Source organism: Falco cherrug, chromosome 13 (assembly GCF_023634085.1).
Source record: "Falco cherrug isolate bFalChe1 chromosome 13, bFalChe1.pri, whole genome shotgun sequence".
NCBI lineage: Eukaryota > Metazoa > Chordata > Aves > Falconiformes > Falconidae > Falco > Falco cherrug.
The window spans coordinates 10,971,177-10,997,412 of record NC_073709.1 but is presented as its reverse complement, the minus strand read 5'-3'; the positions used below and the strand labels follow the sequence as shown (position 1 = coordinate 10,997,412).

The 26,236-nt window shown below is 43.8% G+C and overlaps 1 protein-coding gene across 1 annotated transcript in view; it reads right to left on the bottom strand.

The window, feature by feature from the left end:
* Positions 1-26,236, bottom strand: part of PCSK2 (proprotein convertase subtilisin/kexin type 2) — a 109,093-nt gene that overhangs the window by 4,104 nt on the left and 78,753 nt on the right. The window contains exons 7-11 of the mRNA XM_055726006.1: positions 22,959-23,047; positions 20,101-20,276; positions 8,089-8,304; positions 6,709-6,809; positions 3,983-4,210 (exon numbers count right to left, since the gene is read on the bottom strand). Coding sequence (XP_055581981.1) covers positions 3,983-4,210; positions 6,709-6,809; positions 8,089-8,304; positions 20,101-20,276; positions 22,959-23,047 — 810 coding nt within the window. The remainder of the gene's footprint in view (positions 1-3,982; positions 4,211-6,708; positions 6,810-8,088; positions 8,305-20,100; positions 20,277-22,958; positions 23,048-26,236) is intronic.

The following is a 26,236-nucleotide window of genomic DNA, read 5'->3' as shown; positions in this document are numbered from 1 at the left end:
GCAAGGACACCTGCCTCAAGCATTACCAGACAGACACGCAGCTGGAACACAGGCTCAGTCCTGCTGCACTTATCTTGCAAGAACCGTGTCATCGAATGGAAACCAGATCCCTGTTATCAGCGCACGGGGCTCCTTTACTAGAGAGAGTCAGACACCCGAGGATGCAACGCCGGAGGTCAGCACGCCAGGAGAAAACCACTTCGCGCCTGGGCTGTGCGGGCACTCAGCTGCTAATGATCTTACCAGTGTCTGTCAGCGGGATGAATGAACACCACAGGGAACACCACCACGCCGGTCGGTGTTCCTGGCTCCCTGTGTGCTGGGCACCCACAGTGTGTGTTTGCTCCACCTGTGGCTGAGGAAACCCATGAGGCAGCATCATTTCCAAAGCGTGCTGGGGGACAGCACAGTGCATTCATGCCCTTCCAGCTCTCACAGAGGGGGCCGGTGGCCACTGTGTGCTGGGCAGTCCCGCCTGGAATCTCAGTGCAAGCCTAAGGGCACTGGTGCCTGGCCCGGGAGCAGTGCCCTGCCAGCAGCTGAGGCTGCCGAGCGCCTGCTAAGCCCCACAGGGTCAGGATGCAACTGGCAATTACCAGTTGCCTCATTTGGCTGGCAAAATGCACCAGAAGCATAAACAAAAGTCTCTGTCTTCACCATCAGTGTGCTGTGAGCACTGCGACGCTTTTCCCTTGTCTAAAAGAAATACTTGAAAGACAAGAATTACTGCAATCATTAAAAACGGGAAAAAGTCACAAAAGGCTTCAGTCAGCTCGTCATTACCTGTTCCAGTGGCTTCTCCCTGATCTAGGTTTTTGCAGTAAAATAACCGAGTCCCTTTTAAAGGGCACTGACCACACCGCAGTAATTAACAGCTTCTTTTCAAAAGAAATGAATACCAGCCTTTTCCCTTTGCTAATGAAATAGCATGTTCTCCAGAGACAAGTGAAAGTGTTTCATTCAAGCCTAGCTTCCAGGAATTCTCTTCTTGAGATGAGCTCCAGGTATTACAGCTTAGTACATCGCTAATTGGCTCAGGCCAATCTCAGCCCCCCTTTCGTAGAGTATTGCCTTCCTGGGAGTACTTGCAGAGTAAAATGATATTCAGGTCCAGGTGCTCAAGGCATTGAAACACTTACCTTAAACTGAAAAAACTGTGTTGTTCTGAATCTTAAGGATGTCCTGGAGCAGAAGCTGGTATAACATATATGTTCAAATATTTCAGCTATACAGTATTCAATACCCTCAAGATTTATTTGGTGTGCCAAAGCACAAGGAAAATGCACTATATGCAGTCAGAGACGAAGGCTCATAATCTCGCAATTGCCACATGCTTGTAATTTCTCTGCATGGGGAGCATCATCCCCAAAGCAATCTGAAGTCATGTTGTCTTCCAGCAAACTCAGTGGACAAAGCTGTGTCAAACAGTGCTTCATTGATAGTTGTGGTAAGTGCTTTGTATCTTCTCCAGTAAATGAGGGAGGACACCACAATGTGAGTCTTTTCTATCTATCAACACCAAACCCAAAGAAATAAGAGCAGTGTTACCACTCCATCTGCTTTGCAGACAGCCTGGCAGCTGCAGACAGCTTTTCTCTCCACCTTCTTAAGTGCTGCAGTGCAAAAGTTATCTCAGCTCTCTAAAACACACACAAGAGAAAAGGCTTGCTCTGTTTCGCCCTTTCTGGTTAATTAGGATCCAATACTCTCTGCTTTGCTAGGATAATTACTATAGTCCAGGTGAATTTCCCCAAAGAAACAAAGAGAACCAGGGGTGGTGGAAAAAGCCTGACGCAGAAGGAGCAGAAGAGGAGTTGGGTTTTTCAGACCCTCGCGGTGTGCCGCTGCCCGAGTGCTATATATATAGTATATTCATTTTTGCATGAAATGCAGTACCCAGTTAGAGACGAGCTGGGGGAGCCAGCTCTCCCTACAAGCACGCTCCTTTGGCTCAGCTAACAGACTTCAATGTTCTAAATCATCTTCTGATCTCCCTGAACCAGCCAGACTCAGACTTACCAATTTTTTTTCTTTTTCCTGACCAACAAAAATCCCTTTTCGGGGAAAGTTCCCATTGCTAACAAGTGTTTCTACATGCAGCAGAGATATGTTGCACTTCAAATACTGAGTGCTTTCAGCACCCTGTATATTCTAGGCTGTCAATCCTGTGCTGGAGTCTTTCTGCCAACTGACGATGCTGCTCTGGTACACACCTCTGTATCAAATGCCTAAATATAGATATATTATATCTATACTTATATAAACATATAGAATATATATAGAAAAAGTTGCTCCAGCAAGGCCAAACTAGAAAAATAACCCAATTATCCATGGCAGAAGTGCAGCGTCGTTTTCATTTCCAAATGATGCTGGGACTTAACTAGTTTTATTTACAGTGTAATTTGAAGTATGTAGATGTTGCAAGTCATAATGCTTATTATCTCCTGTCAGGGACATTTTCATTGGGGAATGTAAATACTACAGCAGTCCTATTAACATATAGATATGTTGTGCAATTATAGGGGGGCACCCATTCGGGCCACACACTGAGGTTACATTGCAGTAATGTTACGAGGCTTAGGTGGTGACTGACTCGGCTGAACTTCACCAATCTGTGTGCTGTAAGCACAGAGCCTGTTCTGGGTGCTGCTCTCTAACGACACAGATACAAGGCAGTGTATTTCTCAACTCGGGAGCTTGTTAGGCAACGACAGCTATAGGGAAGCTTTACTACAGTTCCAGATTCCTGGGCTGGAGGAAACGCACCATCACTTCTGCTCTTCTATTTGTTCAACAACAGAAATGGGACAGAAAAACAAAGGCAGAGGGAAACAATACTACTGCGTAGCATCTGCCTGACTCTGGCTCAGTCTGTTACCAGAATATTTCTACCACGTTGTCTAATGCATGGAGCCAAGCCTACGGAAAGAGATTTTCTCTCTTCCTCCAGGATTTAATTCCAATAAAGGGCTGCACTACGATAAATGAGATTATTTGTCTGTATTTAAATTACGAATCAACTAAGAGATAGCTCAAAATGAGCTTCAGCACCCTCTCCTTTATTTCCTACCTGTGAGTATGTGTAGGCTAGATAAACTGGAATTCAGACCTCAGCTGTAGAACCTTGGATCCTGTAAATACAAACCCACCTGGAAGGTTGGGAACCAACTGATTCTTTGCCCAGCTGAGCTATGTGCCCAGGGTGGCATACTGGTTTTCTTTCTTTTTCCAATAGAATAACTATGCCTTCAAAAATGGCACTGAAAAGTCCAATTTCAAACAGTATAGGCATAAATTGGCCATTATTAGGTCAGTACTTCAAATAATTAAATTGAACTATAGCTGTTGCAGTCAATTAGTATTAATACATTCACTTGTTGACTTATTCACTTTAGCGCATGAAGGTAAATCAGAAGATAATTTGACCACCTAGCCTGCAATTAGAGATCTGAAGAACACAAACCAAACACAATTAAATGCTGTAGTGTTCAAACTGAATCACTAGTACCTGTAGATGATTGTTTCAGTACTCTGGAGATAAAATTGTCTGCTGGAATATGTCACAAGGAGATATGACCTGGCTGACAGATATTTCATGTGGCAGCAGTTTATGTAATTTGCAGTGCCAGCCTCCCAGCTTTTCACTTGTGCATGGGCTTTTTATGTCTCTGTCACAGACATACCTGTAAGTACCCAGGAGAAATGGATGTTGCTGTTAATGCTACTGGCACTACCAATGATGACACAGATGAGCTGCAGAATGCACTCCTGCAGCAAACCATGAACTGAAAGGTCACATAGTGCATTTATTTTATCAAGTTATTGAAAGAGTTGGAATGCTATTGGTAACGTTAAGCTTTCATAGAAAGAGAAGTTCATTATGTTTCTTTGACTATACATGTCTTTGTCAAGGTTTTTGCACACGTGGGGTCTCCTAAATGCCCAGGAGCAGCCAAACACACGTACCAGAGTATTTACTTACTCAGGTTCCTGTATTGACCCTCCAACACAATGGAATCTCTCGGGAACAGTCTTCCAGTCTTTTGCCATCTTAACCATTGCTCCTGCATCTAGGACACCATAGCCAAACAAATGGTTGAATTCCAGCCCAACGCCATTTCTACGCCACTGATGAACCTCATCATGAAGCTGGTTCCTCTTGGAGGTGAGCACTGTCAGATGCTGCATGTCTCTCCATGTCAGGTCCAAGCTGTAGAAGAGAAAGAGGGAAAATAAACAGCACAGTACTTCCAAGCAGATATTAAAGAAAGTGTGTTTGAGTAAGCCTTTTGGTAAAATTTGCTTCTATGGATCACATAGAAATTGTACCTATACATGTTTCAATAAATAAAGCTTCTGTTGATTTCAGTGGGAACAAGAATAGGTTTTAATTGTATAATACTTCCCCAAAATATATTCAACATAAATGCAAAATAATTTCTGATTATTTCCCTATTCTTGCAAATAACAGCTTTTAACTACCCATTATAGGTCACCATGCAACTTCTAAGTTAGTAAAATGAGTAGGATATTATACCAGATCCTGAAAAGAATACAAAAAGAAAGAAGTCCCAGTCTGATGAAGCAGATGAGCTACAACAGCCGAGGTGTCAGTAATTTCAGTATTCTGTGACTCTGGGTTCACGGGCTGCGGGCGGCTGTAGGCTCACATTATAAGGTATGGTAGGGGTTTGTCACCCGCGATACACTAGCATGGATGGATGCAGTCAAGTAACATTTGTCAAGATTCGACGATCGTTTTTCATCATCAGCTCTTGTCTTCCTAGATTTGCAGTGATTATGATGACAGGAAGGGCACTTACAAGTTATTATTCTGGAAGCTTTAGAACTGACATTCTAATTCTACATAACTAAAGCTATTCCAGTTGTTTTATGATGAACTCTTTCAACATTACAATATATCTGATTCAAAGCATCAACCTAAAAGGATCCGCTTTTCAGCTTTCCGTGCCCCAAGTAATAAGCACGTGTGCATGCCAAATGCACACCACAATAGCCAATTACTGTCATTTTTCCAAGGTGACACAAGATAGCTGAACACCAGATAACACTTGCATCATTCTTACTGAAATCTTTTAAGAGCTACTGCATATCTTAAAGCTGTATTTTCCATTTCACAGATTCGTCTGTGTTTAGGGACATGTCAGACATACATTGTATAGGCGCTGACAGACACATTGCAGGCAAGAGGAGTCTGCATGGGAGATTGCTCATGATCCCCGTGAAGCCTGGCGTACCCCACCCAGGGTAGTTCTGCATGACGCAATTTAATAGACCCAGCCTGGAAGGAGCGAGGAGACACTGCCAGTTCTTTCTCTCCCCCGCCTTCCTCTCAGCAAAGGCTACAGACTCAATTGCAAACCAGGGGTATCAGTCTCATTTCTACTTGTGATCGTTTGGCAAGAGTAATTCAAGTCTTCACAGACAGATCAAATGAAAAGGAATGATAATTATTACTGAGGTATTAAGGTTGTAGTCCCAGTTAAATGTTCAGTGGTCAGAAAATTCATTAAACCTGTATATTTTTATGATCATATTAATATATTACATAGTGGCTGTACCACTGAATGAGTTTGACAGTAGAAGGAATGATCATCCAAGGTTAAACACTTGACATGTGTGTTTTATGTTATAAAACTTGAAAAATTAGACTTGGCCCAAGTCACGCTCTGAGCACAACCATCACTGCTCTGGTAACGATGCAAACTTTGTCTCTGCCAAACCTTAGTTCTTCTGCAGTGCTGAAGAAAACTATGTACACAGTGCTCACTCCAGGCTGTGGTTACAGCAACCAAAGCTGTGTAACTGAGCAAATGTTGCCTTACTTCACAAAATAATTTAACACAAAGTAAAAAAATGGTATAGGTTATTGTAAGGAAAACTTCTAATCATTAGAGAAGAAGATAATGAAGCAAGACCTATGAGAGGGCTCCAGTGTCACAAACAGCACCGAGATGGTAAATAGCCAATTGGAAATCTATTCTTTCACGTAACAGAGCAATTATGTAGCACAGAAGTTAATTACCAGCAATAGGTTAAGAAGAAACAAAGGAAACATTCCCCACTACCATTGCCAAAAAGCATTATTACTGTGGAACCGATTGCCACTGGCTGACAGGGGTGCCAAACACAGACAAGCTGAAAAAGACTTAGTCAGACTCAAGGAAGATAAACCTGCCTGTGGCTGTTACACAGGACAGGCTGACTGCTCTCAATCCAAACCACCGAGTGCCAGAGCTGTTGCTGAAGGACTGCTCTTAATCCCCGTTTGTTGTACTCTCCCCTGAGCATCTCTTATTGCAGACAGTATGTGGCACAAGGTGAACTCCTGTCTGATATTACAGGTTCGTTCGTACATTTTTGTGGGCTGGGTGTTCCACGCTGGGTACGTGAGGAAATGAAATAATCTCTCTCTCCAAACTGTGCTGGAGAAAACAAACCCCTGGAAGCAGGGGATGGAGAGGACACAGAGTGAGCAAGTCAGCCAAAATGCACCTGCTATACGGCTTTGGCAGGACTGCTGCTCCATCTGTAAGTTACCCTGCACGTCACTACAGTAGCAGGCAGCTTGTTAGCTGCTCGTTCTAGCCCTGTGCCACAGGCAGCCAACTTAGATGATGAACAACATTAAACAAACCACAGGCCCTCTCCTCTCTAGAGCTCACAAGGAATTTCTCAACAGCATACTTAGCCTCCAGGGCCAAGGCAAACACTCCGGCTGCTTCAGGGGCAGCTGCAGACGTTCCTGAGTGACGCAGGGTGCAGTTTCCATACAAATCCGTTGTAGCCTGCAATGACATTAGACGTAATTAACGAAACCAGCTAGTCCATTTTCCTTACAGCTACAGACTCAGAAAAATACAGAAAGTGGAGTTTGCGTCCTTGCTCTGTAATTGTGTGTTTGTGCCTAGGATCTGTTTTCTTCTTTAGAATCATGTATCCCTTTAAAACCACAGAGAGACATAGTTACAGAAGGTGTGCATGCAAGAATAAATCATGATGTAGCAACAACAATGTTCACTGCCACTTAGAACTCAAACTCACATAGACGGCATTTATTTCTGATAATCACAGCTTAACCAAAGGCCTTCTGTTGTGGCTATCAGAGGGCTTTGAAACTAGACTTGTTAACAGTATCGAGCTTTCTAACATCTGTGCAACTCCAGAACCAACAGCAGTACCAGGCTGCTACCTTCTATGCAGATTAGTCACTAGGAGAGACCAGACGAAAACCTTAGAAATAGATTTTATGGTGACAATTACAAAGGTGCCACAGATCCTCTTGGCCGATACCAGCAGAGACCCGATACCAAGACAGAGAACAGTATTTTTCCATCTGCTACTGCACGTGGGCATTTAGGATCATACAGTGTGCCTTTGGGGTCTGAGACAGGGCCATGGAAAATGCGTAACAGCTTTTGGCAAAAACTAACCTTGAGTTACTGCACCTGAATTTTCCACTCTGTGGATCAGACTACGGCCTGGCTCGTGTGAAAGCGCTGAAGAGCCGTCATCAGGACAGCGGAAGAGAATCACCTGAACAGAAACTGCGTATTTTCCAGGTGTAGGCATGGCCCTGTAAGGGACTCGAGAACGATGCTCCACACCGCTCAACAGGAGACCGAGGGTAAGCTGAACCCCCACGTTTCCTCTGTGGCTGACAATGTCTTTCTGCTCCATGTAGCCTGTAGTACAGCAGAAGCCTGGCTCCTGACTGCTCTGCCAGTACATGTAAGCATGATCTCAGATGTTGAGACCTTTCATTTAGATTTTTACAGAGACCTTTTGTCACTGTCCTGTGGAAAGACTGCAATTGAACTACTAAATCTGGTTTCTGGTAAAGGAAAGCACCAACTATATGAAACTCTAAGAGATGGAAGATCATTGCTATTCTCAATGTTAATCCCCCATCTCCTCAGCTGACAGTTTTGGCACCATCACATACTGCAGATGAGAAAATATCCATCTCAACAAAGAACCATCTGCTGCTCCAAAGCTGACAGAGTTGTAATAGGTCGTGGGAGTGCACAAAGACAGCAGCAACAGCACAATAATATCTGGACTCACCACACCAGCCTCTGGATTTCTCTTCCTCCCATTACTAAAGGTGGAGGCTAAGGTTGAAGAGCAGCTTTCATCATACAGAGCTGTCCGTCCATCATTTATAGCAGAATTGATGGAGATTGTCCACATGCTCGATGCGTAACCGTCACAATTACAGTCATCGTAGCTGCCCCCATCTCCAGAGGCCCAGACATAGATGCTTCCTTTGCCACCCCGGCCCTGTGAAAGGGGAAAATCAACCCTCTTGGGTTAAACTGCAAATAGGAGATAGCAGCTATGTTACACTGCACATCTGATTGTAAAGCTAGGCATCTATAAAGGAGAAAACTGGTCCAAACAAAATATACATCAACCTTAAACTGACATAACATGGACTTCTGCAGGTTATTAAATCTGGCTAACTGGCAGCCCCAGACAATGCAATCTTATGTACATTTATCTCCTGTTTTGCTTGACGCCCTGAAGGCTCCTGTGCCAGACGCTAAGACATTTTATAGATTCATTAGCGTTTATGTCAAGGACTAAGTGCTATGAGGAAAGTGTTCTTTTAAAAGGGATATAGGCCATCTCACACACTCGGTTTGTAAGATCCAATTAGGTTCAGGCAATGGCTAAAAAACTCTGTAAAACTGGCACCTTTTTCTTTCAATAGATCTTTCTCCAAAGGTATCACTGACTCAAGAGCTGTTTTTCTGACAAACCAGCTTCTACTACTAAGCAGAAAATAAAGCTATGAGGCCATATAAATCATCTACAGAAAGACAGTCTAGCAATTACGCTGAGAAAGCGAGAGATGGACAGGAGAGACTGAAGCTGCAGGGGAGCTATAAAGGCTTCCCATTAGTTAACAGAAAGAAATCTGTATCCTCTCCCCAGCTTCCACATGGCAAGGAGTGGGAAGGGATCAGCTCGGTTCCTTCTCCTCACCCCACAGTAAGAAAGAGGCAGGGGCTGCCTGGAAGAGGGTTAGACCTGAGAACCCTGATGCTCAGGGAAACCCAAAGCTGAGATCTCCCACCGATTCCAGCACAATCGCTTTCTCTCTTGCGTTTAGTCCAATCTAATCAAACGTTTACTTCCAACGGCACCAGAAGGATGCAAGGCCTCAATTTAACATGCTGTTCATATGCATTGGGCAGAACATAAAAAGATCCCTTCTGCCCTCTTCATTGTCTAGCATTAAATGGAAGTTAAAGAATATACAAACACAGTAACCTGCAATGCTATTTTAATAGGGAACCTTTTCTGTCAGGAATTTAAATCAAATTTGAGCTCCCAGCAGTAGCTTCTATTTTTCATCATACCCCACTGAACAGAGCAACCTCATTATTTCAGGCACGTTAGTGAGCTGCATTATAATCCACTGAATTGCACAGCAGGTCTGCTGCCGCTCGGGTATATAGCATCTCAGGACACAGATTTTCACAATAAAGATGATAACTATGAAAAAGCTTATTGAAATCAGTCTAAGAACTCCCACAAAGATCTGAGATCAATCATTTGAGTTTTAAGGAAGGAGGACACTGTTGCAAAAATATACACTCTAACAACAAAATAATTCCAGCAAATTATGAAAATATGATAAACAAAGATCAGCATAACAAAAACAGTTATGCCTTTTTGCCCTTTAACTTTTCCCATATCCCACCTTGTGCTCTGACTGCCGTTAGCCTACAGGGCCCAAACCTGGGCTTTGGACTCACTTCAGAGGCCACATCCCAAGCTTGCCACCGTGCCCATGTACACCATCACACCACCTTGCCACCATCTGGCTCCTTTGGACAGCCTCTGCGGCAGCTCGAGCACATCTCTGTCTGTCCCCAAAGGACAGGCTGCTGCCCAGCGCAGAGAGCAGGTGGCTGCTGCTGCCAGGAGTAGCACGCTTGGCATGTATGACCCTGTTCTTAAACAACCTTTGCCTTCCAGCCATTTTAAAGGGAGAAGAAACACCTAATTTTCATGTGATAAATTCACAAAAGTAGTTTGGTGCCTGGAAGTTAGCCTCTGCAGCGTTCAGCATAGGGAAACAGACTCAGTCGCGCTCAGCAAATTGTTCCATGCTGCCAAAACCAGGTATTGCTGCAAAGTGTTTCACCCCATGGGCAGGATTTGTGGCAGAATGGCAGAAAACGGGTGTAACAGATTGCTGGTGGGGAGCAGGGGGAATTCACAGAGAAACCAAAATTTGGGCTTGAGTTCATGGCTGGAATTGGCCCACTGAGTCCTGCTGGGGCCGGGTTTTATGCACTTTAGCATGAGAATGACCTCAGGGTATCACTTCTATCAGAGTCACATCCACAAGTGTGGCTTAGTGTTAAAACCCATAATTCACCTCTTAACACTCTAATTTCAATTGCCTCTACTTCTTAGCCAGAACTGGAAAGGGGAGCAAACGCTACTGGAATAAGCTGATAGCAGCCCAAGTGCATTATTTGCAATGATGCTTCGGACTTGCTGCTTACATTTCCTACAGCCATATCTGCAGGAGTGGGACAGTTTGCACTGGCAAACGTTTGGTGGCCATCCTCGGGCACCAATTCATTTACCAAGCAGAAAGATATGGCTTCAGGGGAAGTGAATACTACCACCTCTGGATGGTAACAGCCTAAACCAGAAAAATCCCAGTTGGGTCAACTAAGTGCCTTATTTAAAGTGAACTGAAAGCCCCTATTTGCATCTCAGCCTTCTATGAACCTAAAAAGTTTCAGTGCTGTGACTCAGCTTGGGCTGCTGTAAACTTCAGGCAAAAGGAGGATGGGAGAAGGTGGCAGTAATACATACTACAACGACCAGAGGGAGTGTGACAGAAGATCAAGGAGGAACAGAGAAGACCACCGAGATAATAAGATAGATTTTTAAGAGTATCTTTCCTCCAGGATCCTGTTGAAACCTGCTCATTTCCCCCAAAAGCCATGCACAGTGTTGCGCCCACTCTTCTGAGCCACCTGAGGTTGTATCCACTCAGAGCTGAAAGTGGATCTTGGTGCATTTGTACCAGCACAAAAAGAGGCCCACCTCTCAATCCAGGCTAAACCAGAACTAAATCCTGGACGAGGCTAGATGCTTAGGAAGTCTCAGACAGCTACCGAGAAGCTCTCTTTGCAGAAACAGCAGGTTTTCTATTTCCAGCATCCGTGGGATGTTGTGCCACCAGCAAAAAATATCCCTGAGACATTTTCTTACCCCTTTTCTGATTTTCTGCAGAGAATAATCCCAGAAAAACTTCCTTACTGAACTACCTTGCAAAAGTGAGCTGGCAGGGGACTGCAGCCTAATTCACCTTATGTAACTTCAGGCATATCTTGAGCTTTTTTTTTTTTTTTTTTTTTTTTTTCCTCCTTGTTACTGCGTTCATTCACTGTGCTTGCTGGGCTAGCACCAAAGCCAGTGTTTCTCAAAGTTTTGACTAGTGAGTCACACTTTCCAGATAAAATGGGTGGTATTTGACAAATAGATCTCCTCCAGCTTCCCTGACCCTTCCCACCAAGGCTGGCAAGTGCCCGTGGGCATAACAGCTGGGCCTCTAACATGGCACTACCTCTGCAATGACTCCTCTAGTTCACCCACGCCCACCTGGCCATCAGGGTTGTTAAAGATGGATGGAAACAACCGAACAGTCTTTACAACATGTTTCTGATGCCCTTTTGCTTTGGCCTAATTCTTCTGTCATGGATCAGGACTAACAGTTTCCAACCAGCACAAGATAAAAACAAAGAACTGCCCTGAAAAGCCAAACACCAGGGAACAACAGCATCAGAACACCACCAAGCAGATGGGCTCAGGATAAAAAGAAAAAAAAGCAGCACCTGTCCGTGAGGAGCTTTTTTGTGTTGTTTTTTAAGCATGGTGAAAAGGTATTTCAGGATAAGGGCAGCCAAATGGTTTGCTGATGTTTATGGACTTTCACATTTCTAAGGAAGAAAATGCAGATGGAGCACATCTGAAAAAAATATGAAAAATTACAGAACTGGAAATTGCTTTCTGTAACAACTTCAAAGCATATCTTATTTTATAAGCATCCTTCTTTTTGCATGACATATGATAGCTATTTTGTAATTCTTCCCCTTAAGGAAACAGAAGTGTTTCAGCACCTTCTATATAATTTAATAGCAATTTATGTGCCTGCTACGGTAGGAGAGAGACTGTTTTTCCGGGAAAAGCAAAAAATACTACAGCTTTTTCAAGTCTTTGCCATGGGTCCTACTCAGTTATGAATTGGACTCAGTTTCTATCCCCCATTAATTTTGACTGTATTTTCCTCTGAAAAGAGCATTTCTTTCTCTTCAGGACAAATTATTTGAAAATTCTTATGTGTTTCCTAATTTAAAACTGCATCCTTCAGTAATGATTGCTAATTATCTCAGAAAGCACATTCTGCAGCCCGGGCAGGCAACACAAGATCATCGCACCCGCAGGCTGGGGCATGCCAAGGCAAGGGGGGACTGTGGAAGAGCTGTGGGACCACTTGCCCGCTGTCAGGACTTGGTGGGAGCATTGGGCTGGGCTCTCGAGACATCCAGGAGCCTACGCGGAGACGCCACTCTGCCTTGGTCTGCCCACCCCTCCTGCGCACGACCGGTCTGGCTGTGCAGCGTAAGCCAGCTGGAGGCAGCGAGCCCTTGGCATCGCTGAACCGCTGCTCATCCTTGGCACTGCCAGGGTTCTCTGGAGCCTGCTGCGTGTTCCTGCATCCCTGACATGGAGCCAGCTGGACAGCCCATTGAGCACTCACTCTCCTGGCTCCACCAGCTACTTCGGCATCTGTCAGGCTGATTTGCCCAGAGCAATCTGGGAGCCTGTGATTTTCTGGATCCCCGTGCTCCTTTCCTATACTGATTTCTTGGGGAGTGCTAAAATCTAAAGCAAAATCTAGGCAGGAACACATGCTCGACAGCCAGTCAACTAATCTCAATTTAACCCCACAGACACCAAAGTTTTAAGCTGGAAACATACCTTATTTCCAAAGTTTGCTGCTGCACGCGTTCAGGGGAACAGCCGTCTTATTTGAGCTGTACACCTTTAGCACCTCTCCCACATCCAGCCCCTTCCAAAAGCCTGGAGCTGCTGTACTGTGCCCCTGGAAAAGCCCAGGATGTCTGGCCTGCCCAGCACAAGTCATGGAGTTCAGCACAGAAGAAAGAGCAGCGGGGTTATCCTGCTCACAGTCACTGCTGCTGAAGGTGTTGTCCCTTTGCTGCTGGCCTGTCTAACCCTCAGGCATTCAATGGAGAAGGAGGAAAAGCCATTTTGGCAGAGCAAGAACTCAGCTAAGTATTTGGCTGCTATGCAGAAGACAACCATCCTTCAGAACCATGTTTCAGTCACGCTTCTCCCGTTTTTGTCCCTTTCATCTTTTGTTGCCTGCAACAACTGGTTGTCTGGTTCCCCCTAGTAGATTTCTGAAACTATTTGGGTCAAGTAATAATCACCAAAGTACAAGAGACGTCTGCATATGAGATTCTCAAAGAACTACACCCTGCAATTGTTAAACTCTAACAAAAGGCTTTATGTAACTTATTCTAAACTTGGTCACAGAATAGTACTGAACTCCCATTCACCAACCCCTAATTAATTGCTTAATTGTCAATACCTCCTTTGGTTAAAAATAATGCTCAAGCCACTTTCTATGTCTAAATTACTGTTGAAACTGGATAGACTTCTGTTAGCCAAGAGAAACAAATGGAAAATTACACTTTTGGTGAAGAGAGGCAGCATTAGGTTTCAATTAGGGCTCAGTCCAGCAGGAAAATGGGGAGGGAACTCTGAAAATGATGAGGCAAAACCTTCTAATTATCTATTCCTTTTGTGTTGGATCCTGGGCTGTGTACCACAAGTAATAATGCATTACTCCAGTCCAACAATTCTGCAGGCCTAATTTTGGTATCAATAGTATTTGGAAAAATCAATCCCACCCTCTTTTCAGTACTTCTGAGCTGTATTATCACTGAGAAAAAATTTCTAAAGGCCCAATTTACTTTCCACCAGTGTCAATGCTAATTTCCCTGCCCAGGGCTCCCAACTGGTGTGACCAACCCCATTCTCACAGCCTCACCTGTGGCTCTTGCAACACAGCACAAAGGTTCCCCACCTTGCAGCATCAGCCTTGCTGGGAAGCTATAGCATGTGGCTGCTGAGTTACAGCAAGAGAGTAGACAAAAACACTCCTGGGGTCAGAGCAAAACATCAAAGTCTACACTCTGAGGCTATATTATTGCCTAGCCTCCTTAGAAAACAGTAATTTACATGTCAATAAAGAAAATATTTACATTTGGAGCTTACAAATGCTGCCATGCTGGCCCAGCCTATTGAGGCAGCAGCTTTCTGCTCTTCATGTGACAGCTGTTTGAGTCTTTGTGAAGGGCAATATTTAACCCGGTCACAGGCCCGTGCAAAGCACAAACCTGCAACAGCCATTGACCGAGGCATCCCTGAGGAGACCAGTATCACAACAGAAGTCAGCAGCACTTGAGATTTGCCCCTACCCTGCCCTCAGAGGCACATGTCCATTCCCTGAGCTGTGGCAGGATAGCAGATGGTCACAGACTGATCTCCAGACCTGGGTCACGCACTCAGACAAAGGCTGTGTGGGTACAGGTCAGAAAAGCTGGCCGTGCTGTTTTACAAAAGCCTGAAAATATCCCATCAGATGAATGGGGTGACTTCAGAATTCCAAGCAGATATAACGTACTCATGTGGGGTTTTAATAAGGTTTGATTTTATCTTATATAAATAAGACAAGGCATGGAATCATAATGCATATTCCAGACACAACAGCAATACGATAGTAAAGGGCTCGCAAGTTATAAAGAAGCCTGTAAGGCTTCCTCAGAAATGGAGTAATCAGATGGCTGCCAGGTCATAAACTAATTCCCCTATCCTCATTTGGCTGTTGAACAAATAAAATAACATTAGAGGTATCTAACTGCATATACTCTATTAACATGCTAGCTTCAGCATATTTCAAAGAACAATAAAACAATGTCTGTGGCCTTGGAGAGGGACAAATGAGAAATATTTCCTTTCATTTTTAACACCGTCCTTTCTTTTTTCATTGGTGAGCCCAATTACAGAGCCATGATGAGACTATAAATTCTTAATACTGCTCCCCTGGCAATTTGTACTTGTGAAGCATTTTCTTAGGTAGAACTGTATTATGGAAGCAATAACGTTTTCACCAGCACAAGCACAAATGGATCGCATCTTATATAATCTGGCTGAGCAGAAGAAGTCTCAAAAAATTAATTCAGTCCATGAGCAACTCTTCACAACATACAAATACAAAAGCCTACATCATAAAAATGCAATAGCTAGAGACCAGCTTAGCTCGATTACTTCTTTTTACTGCCTTAACTTCCAACAGCCGAAGCTGGAAAGAACTGGACTCATGAAAACAGCAAATAAGAAACGTTTACTGGATATTGCATTAAAGGCAGGACGTACCATAAACCATGGGTGGAATTAGTTCTTGATTGTAACCTGTTCCTGTTTAAGATGACTGCTAATACAACTCTGGATGCAAGGTACCAAAAAGAACAAAAGGCCTATATTTAAGAGAGTTGTGCTGTCACAGGAATCCCATCTACCACCACTACCTCCGTCTTCAAGTTGTCTAGCCCCCAAAGTAGGTAAGCACAGGTCAGACAAGGGATATGTAAATTGCACAGCATTGCTTTCTCCAGCCATACCATATATAAAATGCTATCACTGGCTCACTCTTCACTTCTCTGCAAATAAAAGTACCTCTCAATCAGATGAGACAGCTAGCTGTGTTCACCGCCAGGCTACTTGTTCCCAAGTCCATCATCCTGGTTTCTTGCTCTGCTCTGCCTTTTAGTTTGTATTTCTGCACCTGCAGTAAAATCCCTCCATAGCTCATTAAAGAAATACATCTGCAAATGTGTGACACAGCGATTAGGAGCAATGAAACTGAGCATATGAAAATCCTGGTCTTGGTGCAGGGCTAAGATACCTGAGGGCAGCCCAGAACAACGTTAGGTTGATGATTACTGAGACTGTACAGAAACACATACCTTTCCTCCCTAGACCCCATAGCCTGCTGATGATCACAGATGTGGCTCAGACAGTCTGGAGGCCAGACAACAGAATCTCATTAAGGGTATTGATCTTTTGCAAGTGCAGGTGTGTTTAAAGAAAGAGAGAGAGCACGCATGACAGCACATTCTCTGGATCTCTCTTTCATCAGAGAGAGCAGCACTTGTCCCTTCGCCTGTTGCAGGCTGCCCTAATGGTACCTGGCTGCTCGGGCACAGGCTAGCAGAGTCTCCTGTCACAGCTGGCAGCCAGCACTAGATGCCTCGCAGCAAAGGGCGAGTGCAAGACCCCCTGATTAGGCAGGCACTGGGTACTCACAAGTTTCAACCTAGCCTTTGCAAACTAGAAGCTGTATTAAGTCCTTTCCAATTACGCCCCAAATATATCTTTTCTAGCAGCTGGAATTTGCATTAGGTAAGGTTGTTCGTCTGCGTCAAACCAGTGCCGGTGACTGCCAAACTCTTGTGGATGTTGCTGTGAAACTCTCCCAGTCCCTATTCTCAAGCCCCTGTTAATTCAGCTGTGAGCTCGTTTATCTGTGCAGTCCAACTACCACTTTCAGTGACCCAGTTACACGGCTGACTATTGCCCCTGAACAAAAGTAATGAGATAACACAGCGAAGCGTAGACTGCACTAAAAAAATGAGTCTTAATAACAAAAAGCAGCTTGAGTCCCCTTCCCAATACCTTCTGATTACATGTATTACGCTGACACCAAGTTCATGCGCACACCATCCCCTTTCTGTTCAGCCTTAGAAACGCAGTCAGTAAAAGGGCCCTTAAAGGACTTGCCAATGTGACGGACAGATTCTGCCATCCTTAATAATGCTATTTTAGTGCTGCCTTTATGCATGCTATTTACCTTACAAGTGAACAGCACACCAAAGTGAAGGTATGATTAAGGCAAAAGGCAAGAATTAGCTTAACTAGCTTAACACCAAGAATGGGAAATGGAAGAGGAAAGCTAAGATGTGTCAGCCTTAGCCCACCTGGTTATGGCTGCACTGCTTCAAGCTATAAAACCAGACACATCAATCTCAGTTTCTGCAGTTTTCATCATCTTACCATTACCAGGTGATGAGCTACCCCTGGCATCCCAGCAGCTCTGGAAGGAGGACTTGTAAAGGGCGTAACAGTGGAACAGAGATTGGGGAAGGATGAAACAGTGAGTTTCTCCTTGAGTCAGGTTCGCAGGTGTGCTGGCAACAAGGTAAATATTACCTGTGTTTGTCAACTTGGTTAACTGCATATTGCCTGTAAGAATTCTGTGTCACTCCCCCTTATTTATTTTTAGATTACTGCATTAGAAGTAAGGATATTAATCTTGCTCTGTACAAGAGATGTTACATTTCCTTCTAGGACATTTGAAAGTGTTGCCCTTAGTTTAATAACACGTTTTTATTCTCAGCATGTTGCTTCTTCCCTGCCAATATTTCAGCTTCATCATGAATTTGTGAACCATCCCTCTGGTGAGAATCAGCTCTAGACTGAGAAAGAAAATTCCTACATTTATTTGTCTCTCAGTTTATAGAAGATACATTTATATTTCATAAGGGAGGATTTTATCCTGAAAAATTATCATAAATTAGATTGACATTTGTTCAGTCAATGAGAATTTGATGCACATATAGACCTAGACTAGGTAAAAGGGTATTACATCAAAGGCCATTTAGGCTTCCTTTACATGCAGGAATGTCTGCAGTGGGTTTTTCAAGCACCACGGAGAGTGCCCAGCACCCACTGACATCTTGAAATATCTTTGGAAAATCCGGCCCTCCACAAAAAGAGATCAGAACAAACTATAACCAAAAAAAACCCATTCTATGAAAGGAAATGTAATAATCAAAACAAGGGTAGCTAAAGCTATGATCACAATGCAAAGGGAATTATTTGGGGCGGAGCAGTCTCTTGGGCTTGTATTGCCAGGAGATAGCTGGGACACTGCCATTAGGAAGAATTAGACAAGTGTAATTGTCCCTGGACAACAGTATCTTTCTTAGGTAGAATCCACCACCATTCCTTCTGCTCTTAATTCTGCAATGGCTGTTAGATAGAACTGGTTTCCTAATGCAGACTCTCCTGTTAATTTTATGTTTTCTGATAAGGTACAAGAGCAATCCTTCCCAGAGCGTAGCTCACCGTCACCATTCCCCCTCCTTCGCAAGCATTCAACCCGAGAGATCTCAGGGGCCCTTCTGATCTTAATATTGCAAATTATTTCTTAAAAAGAATTACAAACACTTCTGAGAGGAAGACATTAAAAAAGCAATGTGCCCAACACTCCCAAGTATGGGACTATGGCTAGACAGTAAAACAGAAATTAAAATCCCTACTCCTATACTTAACATTCAAAGAGGTTAACTCCACAAACTAAAGCATATGGTGATAAAATAACAAGGTAATGCAAAGACATCTTAAATACCAAATTGCAAAAAAACCCCAAACACGACTAAAATTTAAAATCTGCTTCTCTGTAGGGGTAAAATATCTCTATCTATTAGTTTGCATTCCTCTGCCAGGGTTATTAGTGCCTTTTTCTGTTACTTATAGACAAGTTCTGCATGGGAGGAGAATAACACAAAAATTATGTGGGAATTTTTCTATATTCAGAGTTTATGTCTGCTGTTAGTGGAAGGAAGACCAAGTGTCCACTAAGTATAAGACATCAAGGCGTTGCAAAAAATATACCAGCCATGTCACATACCTAAGAAAGATTCTCCCCAAGACAGGAGTATTTAAGGGGATCCTTACGGAAAAGACAAATGAAAGTGATGAGAAGAAACACCAGCTTGTGTAAGATGACTTCAGAGGGACTTCGAGCTTGCCAGAGGTTTGTAAATTTTATACTACAAAACTGAGCAGACTTGGGAGAAATTTCTTATGAGTCTTCCTGAGTTATTGAAGTACACTGCCAATTTTATTGGCAAGAGCATGAAGATGACTATAATTCACCTGTTACAGGCAAAACTTTTGAGGCTTAGGATTTAGGAAAGATTTAGATGCTCCGCTACCTACCACAGCAGTGGATTTAATTACCAAGTCACAAAACATGGTAAATTGAATGTGCTTCTCACTGTGAGGTGGTGATGAAGAGTGGGAGAAACTGGCATAAGTAAGAGGAAGAAATAATTTGGATGGAAAAATGAGTAATTGCAGAGCTCCCACACAAAACTACCCCAGACAATCTGGGGAATTTCAGGTCTTTTCATTGTGGAAACCTATCTACGAACTACCAAGGGGAAGAGGCTCATTCCCCACAGCACCAGGAGCAGCTGTGGTTGTCCTGGCTGCATGACACTGAAGAGATGGAGTTTGTTTGTTTGAACTTACTCGTCTTCTTTTTGAGTTGTGGCACACATTTTACCCGACCTTCTAACAGAGTGCAAGTTTAACCAGTTCCAGGATGATACTGAGAGACCATAGACTGTTCCTACAAGGAGGTGGAAAGGTGGGAATAAACACGGAGGCTCCTGCTGCTGTGGAGTAACATTACTCCATGGATACCTGAACAGCTGTGGTCCAATCACAGCTATAATAATGACCATATATGAGTGACCTGAAAAACACTACAAATCCAAAACTATAATTAAATTGCTAGCACACCAAACCAATGTGATGTTGGTAGTACCACTGGCATGTTTCAACTTGGGGCATATTTACAGGATCAAGCTTTTCCATTTTGACTGTGAGGGCACAGAAAAGCATATGTAAGCTGACTAGAGATAAACACAGTTTCATGTAAGACAGCACAGTATGCCAAGACTATACAGTAAAGGCAATGCCGCAATATTGCAAGAACATCAACGGACCTTGGAATACGCTGAAATCTGGGATAGTTTACACAACTGCATAGCGTTCTGCAACATCTATGGGAGGATCGCACATTCCCAAGTCATTGGTTTCAGCGTGAGCGTGTACATGTCTTTCTGCCCCAATAACCAGATTATTTAATAAGAGTCTTACCTTGTTCACACCATCTGCCATCGCTTGCAGCGTTAGCTCTCTAGGTCCATCCACCGTCTTCCCATTATCAGTTGGTCCCCAGCTGGCACTATATATATCTATGACTTGAGGCATATGACTGATAGAGGAAGCCTCAATAATGTCTGTCATAAATGGCTGGTCGAGCATTCGAATACCTGCCGATTTAATCAACATGAACGTGAATTATACATTACCCAGCACAAAATGAAATCTCAGCACCTGGAGAAGTCCCACAGTTACAGGTATTTTACTTCTCTGGCAGTTTCACCCACTCAGTAATTCCGCACTCGCCATTCACATTTCACCAGGGTGTGCTTGGCCGGCAGGATGCCAGCACTTAAACACCAGCTACAGCAATGCCCAGAAAGAGAGAGTGCTTTATAGTTAGCTAACTACATTGCGTTTTCCATCTATTTGAAAACACTTTAAAAACAGTAGTATTCAGCAATCTCAGCATTTCATAGTGTTGAAGCAATATTAATAGTATTTACAATAGTATTTTGTAACAACTAGGGAAAGGATTAAGGCCTCCCCATCTCTAATTTATACTCAGTGATGCACCGACCCTTCATTTTTCAAGTAATTTTCCTGTTTATTTTGGTTCTTCTCTAGAATTTAATCAGAGAGGGGAAACACACTACACAATGATTTCCTGGAAAAATATAATTGTGTCAACATGCAGATGTAATAGCAAAACATGGCCAAAGCTAACTAAAACCTGCTTCCTTTAACCCATACAGCAGTAAAAATCAAGTCAGAGTCCTAATGATACAATCCTCGCACAAGCCAACTTCATAAACCCTCAGTGTTGGCCCTAAGCAAGCCAGAGAGTGTGACCAAGACCAAAACAGCACAAGCTGTTACATCCACCATGCCCCCCACACAGGGCAGTTTCACCGACAGACAACCTCTTGGTGGCCTTTGGATGAGACCTGAGTAACCAGGGGTACATTCCAACTCTCATTGGTAGCCTTAAGTTGCAGTTCAGTTTTTCCCAACAGTTTTAGGACACAGAAATCACTACCGCTGTGAATGGCAGCGAGGACCCCGATTTAGAAGCCAGTGCTTTTACTATATTAAATACAAAATCCATGTGCCAAATGCGAGGCTGGAGCAAGTGGTATAAACCTCGACTAGAAACCAGGCCAAATCTGGATATTCCTGATCTGCTAATTCAAGCTAGAAATTATGAAGTCAAACTCAATGAGTTTAAGAAATGCTTTCACATGCTTTTAAAATGAGGTTCGGCACTGAAACCACGGAATTAATTATTGAGCCTGGGGAGGCAGGGGAGCCACAGGAGGAGCCAAGCCATCTGGTTTGACTCTAGGGCAAAAAAGACAGACAAGAAGCAAAACACACGATGCCCCAGATCCTTCGTTACCAATTTCCAATTCCACCTTCCACAGACCCTGAACCATGCCAGCAGCACTCTCAGCTCTAATCAACTTCCACGTTCCCGCTGCCCACACGATGGTGCTACAGGTGCGTACTGTCCTCAGGCAGGAAAGGCTGGCACTTTGAAAAATCTGTGGGGATTTTGAACGAAGTGGAGAAGCACAGAAAATGATTTGTAGGCTGTTGGTCAGCAAAAGAGGCTTTCACCTCTTGATTTTTAAGCAATTATCTTGAAGTTATAAAGTTGTACTAATAATACAAATGAGGTCCCGTAAAAATCCCATACTTAATTCACATTCATCTAAAAGTGGCTATTGTCAGAATGTAAGTTTTGGAAAATGTCCCATCCCTGAAGGGGACGCTACTATTACTGAAGAAAGGGGAAAAGCACTAGACCTGCCTTACTAGCAGTAAGCTAGTAAGTGAGTTACTAGCTCTCAGTGATTGAGTTACTAGCTCTCAGTGATACTTCTTGGGGTAACAGCTTAGCAACATTGCTTGGTGCCCTCCTACAGTGGAGATTCAGCCTTCCATCACGTAGGCGACAAGGTGAAAGGCAGCCTCCCCCAGACTCTTCTGACACCGGGGTGAAACGGGGACTGGCCAAGCAGAGCAGAGATGCTCATGCACACACACTGTAAACCAGTCCCAGGAAGCAATGGATACATCCACACTGGTGTTTTGGTGTGGACTGGGAATGAAAATGAAATTTATAAGCATCTATCTCTGTTCGCTGTGCCTCAGTTCTCATCATGAAACAGTCTTACAGTGGGAAAACTAGATTTCTTCAGATTAAACTAAACCGATGCATGCTGTTCAAGAGCCTAACTCACTCCAAGCCTGTATTCAGTCTCTCAGTGCAGACAAGAGCTAGTTAGAAGTAAAAATACCCAACACACCCGCAGTATGAATGCTGGGTCCTAGGCACCACCCATTTCATTCTGTGCATCTGCTCCTACCACTCTGCATCACTTGTTAAAATAAAGAAAACCAACCACTGCAGAGATTCACAGCACTGCAGGCCCTGCCCTGTGAGAGCCTAAAGAATAAGAGCAGCACAGGATTTGCCTTTTCAAATAGTTCCTAAGTTCCTAAGCAGGAATTTGTATTTTACCTCCTGCGAAATGAGATTTGTCACAAATGATACTGCAGCTACGCAGGGAAGCAGCAGTGAAAATCAGTACACAAACAGGAGCTGGCATAAGAAGGAACAGAGCTGTTCCTTTGCAATGTCATTAAAGAGGCTCTATAAGGCCCTCAATTGAAAAGGCAAAGCCATGGAGAAATTCCTCTCCCCAGCTGCTGTGAAAAGTAATAAACACATGGCCCAGTGCCAAGCTGCAGTTGGGTCCTGGGCAACGCTCCCTGTCTCTGCTGGGAAAGCTCTGCCTGAGGCACAGCGTGTTAAGGACCACTGACACCTTGAACTGCTACCGTACCTGCTACCTTGGAGTTGTACGCAACTCCCACGCCGCAGATGTTGTTGTTGGCCGCAGCAGACACCTCTCCCGCACACCTTGTCCCATGGCTGCAGAAGGGAAGACAGAGACACCATGTGAATCCCAGCTAATACACGTGCTGAGTGGAGGTGGATCACCATGGTCTTGTTTTCGCCTCGCAGTCAGCTCCCAGTGCTTCAGAGGAAAACCGTTCCATGGCCAAGTGTTGAATGCTGCCCTTGGATACTCAGATGAGCTCACTCCTTCCTAAAGCAGGAGATAATCAACTTCCCCTCTGCAGTATGAGGGATGCTTGCTCTGAGATTAACGTGCATACTTATGCTGCATTCGGTTGTAAAGTTATTCAGACCTTTTCTTTTTAAGTCTGTCAAACAGGTTCTGCCTTGTTACCAGCTATTAGTCAGCAGAAACAGGCCATTGACAAAACAGTGTAAAATAAGATCAATATTAATTCCTTTGGGTTTGTGACTTGACAGTGTGACACCCGTTATTTTGAACCCCACAGAACAGAGCGTGATCCCCTTTTTGCTGTTCAAACACGTGCAAGGAGCGTATCCCTGCCCACAAAAGAAATGCTACGGAATGAGGGGGTGCAATATCAAGCTGGAGTAGCAGAGGGGAGGACCATGATGGTCGCTGCACTCCTCAGCAGCGGAGCTGTGGCCTGGCTAGCCAGGCCCAAAACTGGCCAAACCTAAGGGCATGTGCGTCGCTCTCCTCCAGTGCCTAATTCCCAGGAGAGCTGGCAAGGCGCTCCAGCTGTCAGCTCACAGAGTTACTGCTTTCTGCTCAAGTGGGAAATGTCTCTGCTCTGACACAGGGGTCCAGGTTCAGGTTGACACATGGCATTTCAAGAACACTTGGCATCTGTGAAGTGCTTTACAGCTCTTAACGGAGACCCTGTAACTGGCAGTGCCTCTGAGGCAGTCCTGCAGGAAGGCAGACTGCATTTCCCTTCCTCCTAATTCACCACAGAAATTAAACCACAGAGAAGATAAATATGGACGATATAATCTAGTTTTTAAAAAATAGCACAGCAGCAGTGAAACCAGTGAAACCTGTCAGTTTTTTTAAGTTTAAGATGTTGAATTAATATGAATCCATCCTACCGCTCACATCAATCCACTCTGAGTTAAAACTGCATTGCTCCTACAGCAACCTAAGGACTCGTGCAATTAGCAGTGCTGTGCTATAAAGGCTATACGGAGTACCAGATCAACCATCCCAGGAGGCAGCAGAACTGTTTTGTTTTATTAATCTTTTTTTTCCCCCCCTCTCCTTTTAAGCACCTCTGGCAAAGGTGAGTGTAACATTAATGAAGAGGTGAGAAGCAACACATTCTTTTTCCTGCTGTAGTTGGAAGAATATATTTTTAAAAGCAGCTCCATGAAAGAAAATCAGTGGCCTTGAATGTACAGTGTCTCAATCATGAAAGGGAGAAGATCTTATGTGAGTTCCTTTCACAAATGGGGCAGAGAGGACAGTGATACAGAATTCTTATTCAGCTGCTGGAGAAATTTCTTTCAACAATCAAGCAGATTTTCCCTCATGCCCTTGTTCAAGGAACTGTGAAAAAAATATACCGTTGCTAGGCATTCATTATCTAGTCACCTGTGGTCTAGCTGCAAGCCACAGAGCAGAATAAATGGCTTTGTTAAAAAATTGTCTTGACCGATGCTGGGGTGCAAAAGAATTGGTGACACTGCCAGGTGAGCTCTTTCTCTCACAGAGGGAAAAACTGTATTAGGACCTTACTGGTGAGAAGATTTTGTCAAGGGTCCTTCTCCCCATCTCATCTCCCCAGTGCACTGGCCTGCATGATAGGGACTGCAAGCAGACCTGTTCCTGCAGCTCAGGGTTTAGATACTGTGCTGCTGACTGGAGACAAAAAAAATCACATGTGAGTTAGTGGAAAAGCATTTGGTTGAATTATTAATGGCAAATAGCAGACTTTTCCAATTTAGCCCTATCCGCTGTTCATATATCATTGATAAACCCATTGTGGTTTCTATGAAGTGACCCATGCCATGGGCACAAATCACAGCTTCTCTCTCTCCAGCGTTCACCCCTTCACCACTATTTCAGTGTTTATAACAAAGGAATAGAAAACAATTATTTTCACCTATGAATAAATTACTTCAAAGGTAAACCATATATTAGCATGCAGAGAAAGTGTTCTATAAACATTATATAAATGCAAACATTTTACATGAACATTCATGAAAAACTAAGGTAGGAGAGGGTGATTCAATTGAAAAACAGTTTTGCCTTCATCTGGTTTAAGTAACACATCTGTACTAGTTATGAAAATTTCACTTTGCTTTGTCTTTGAAACTATTTCTATTTCTAAAACCCACTGCCAAGGCTATTCTAATGCCCTTCCATTGACGTATTTTTTAGAAGAGTCAAAGATGGCACAGATTTCATCGAGGTTCCTTTTCATCTGGTTTGAAATGCTTCTGCAGACAACAAAGGACAGGATCCATCCTTTCTAACTTCAGCTGCCTGCAGGGGAGGGCTGTGTAGAGCTGCACTCTCAATAGCTGGGACAATCTGCCTATCTTGATCACTTTAGTTGCTTGCATTGGGCAGCAGTCAAACATGCAAAGCTCAGAGGGACACTTTTGTGGGGCAAACGACATCCCCTTTTTACTCACATGACATTGTCAGTTTCTGAGCACTTGAGTGTTTGCACAAGTGAAAGCGTTCCCCTGCTTTGGGGAGAGTGCCACTCTGCCCGCATCCGAACACGCCAAGAACCAGCAGCAGTGCCGTGACTTCTCCCTGACACTTGTGCCGTAACACTGCAGGTAGAAAGAGCTGCTAAATCGGTTTATACAAATTCTCAATTATTATGTTGTTTTGTTGTTTCCATTGCATCGATCGAAAAAGGAGGAGGAGCAGAGTAGGTGTTTTTGCCTTGTTAATGACCGCTGTCTGGAAGCCGAGGGGAGCTCTTTCCTTCACTCAGTGATATTTTGTCTGGATCCAGAATAGGTAAAGGACATTTCTACCTCTGAAGAATATGGGGTTCCGGGACAGAGAATAATTTTTGCCCTGATAACTCATATCTGAGTGAAAGAATATACAGAATACAAAGGCTACAGGAGTAGAAATAATTATTGGCTATTTGTATCATGGCAGAAATTTGCAATTGCAGTGCTCTGGGACGGGAAGCCCTGAATCGTTCCTTCTGCATGCTCACAACAAGAAATCAGGGGGCCGTACAGACACGTCAAGCTACTGCTGACTCCTGT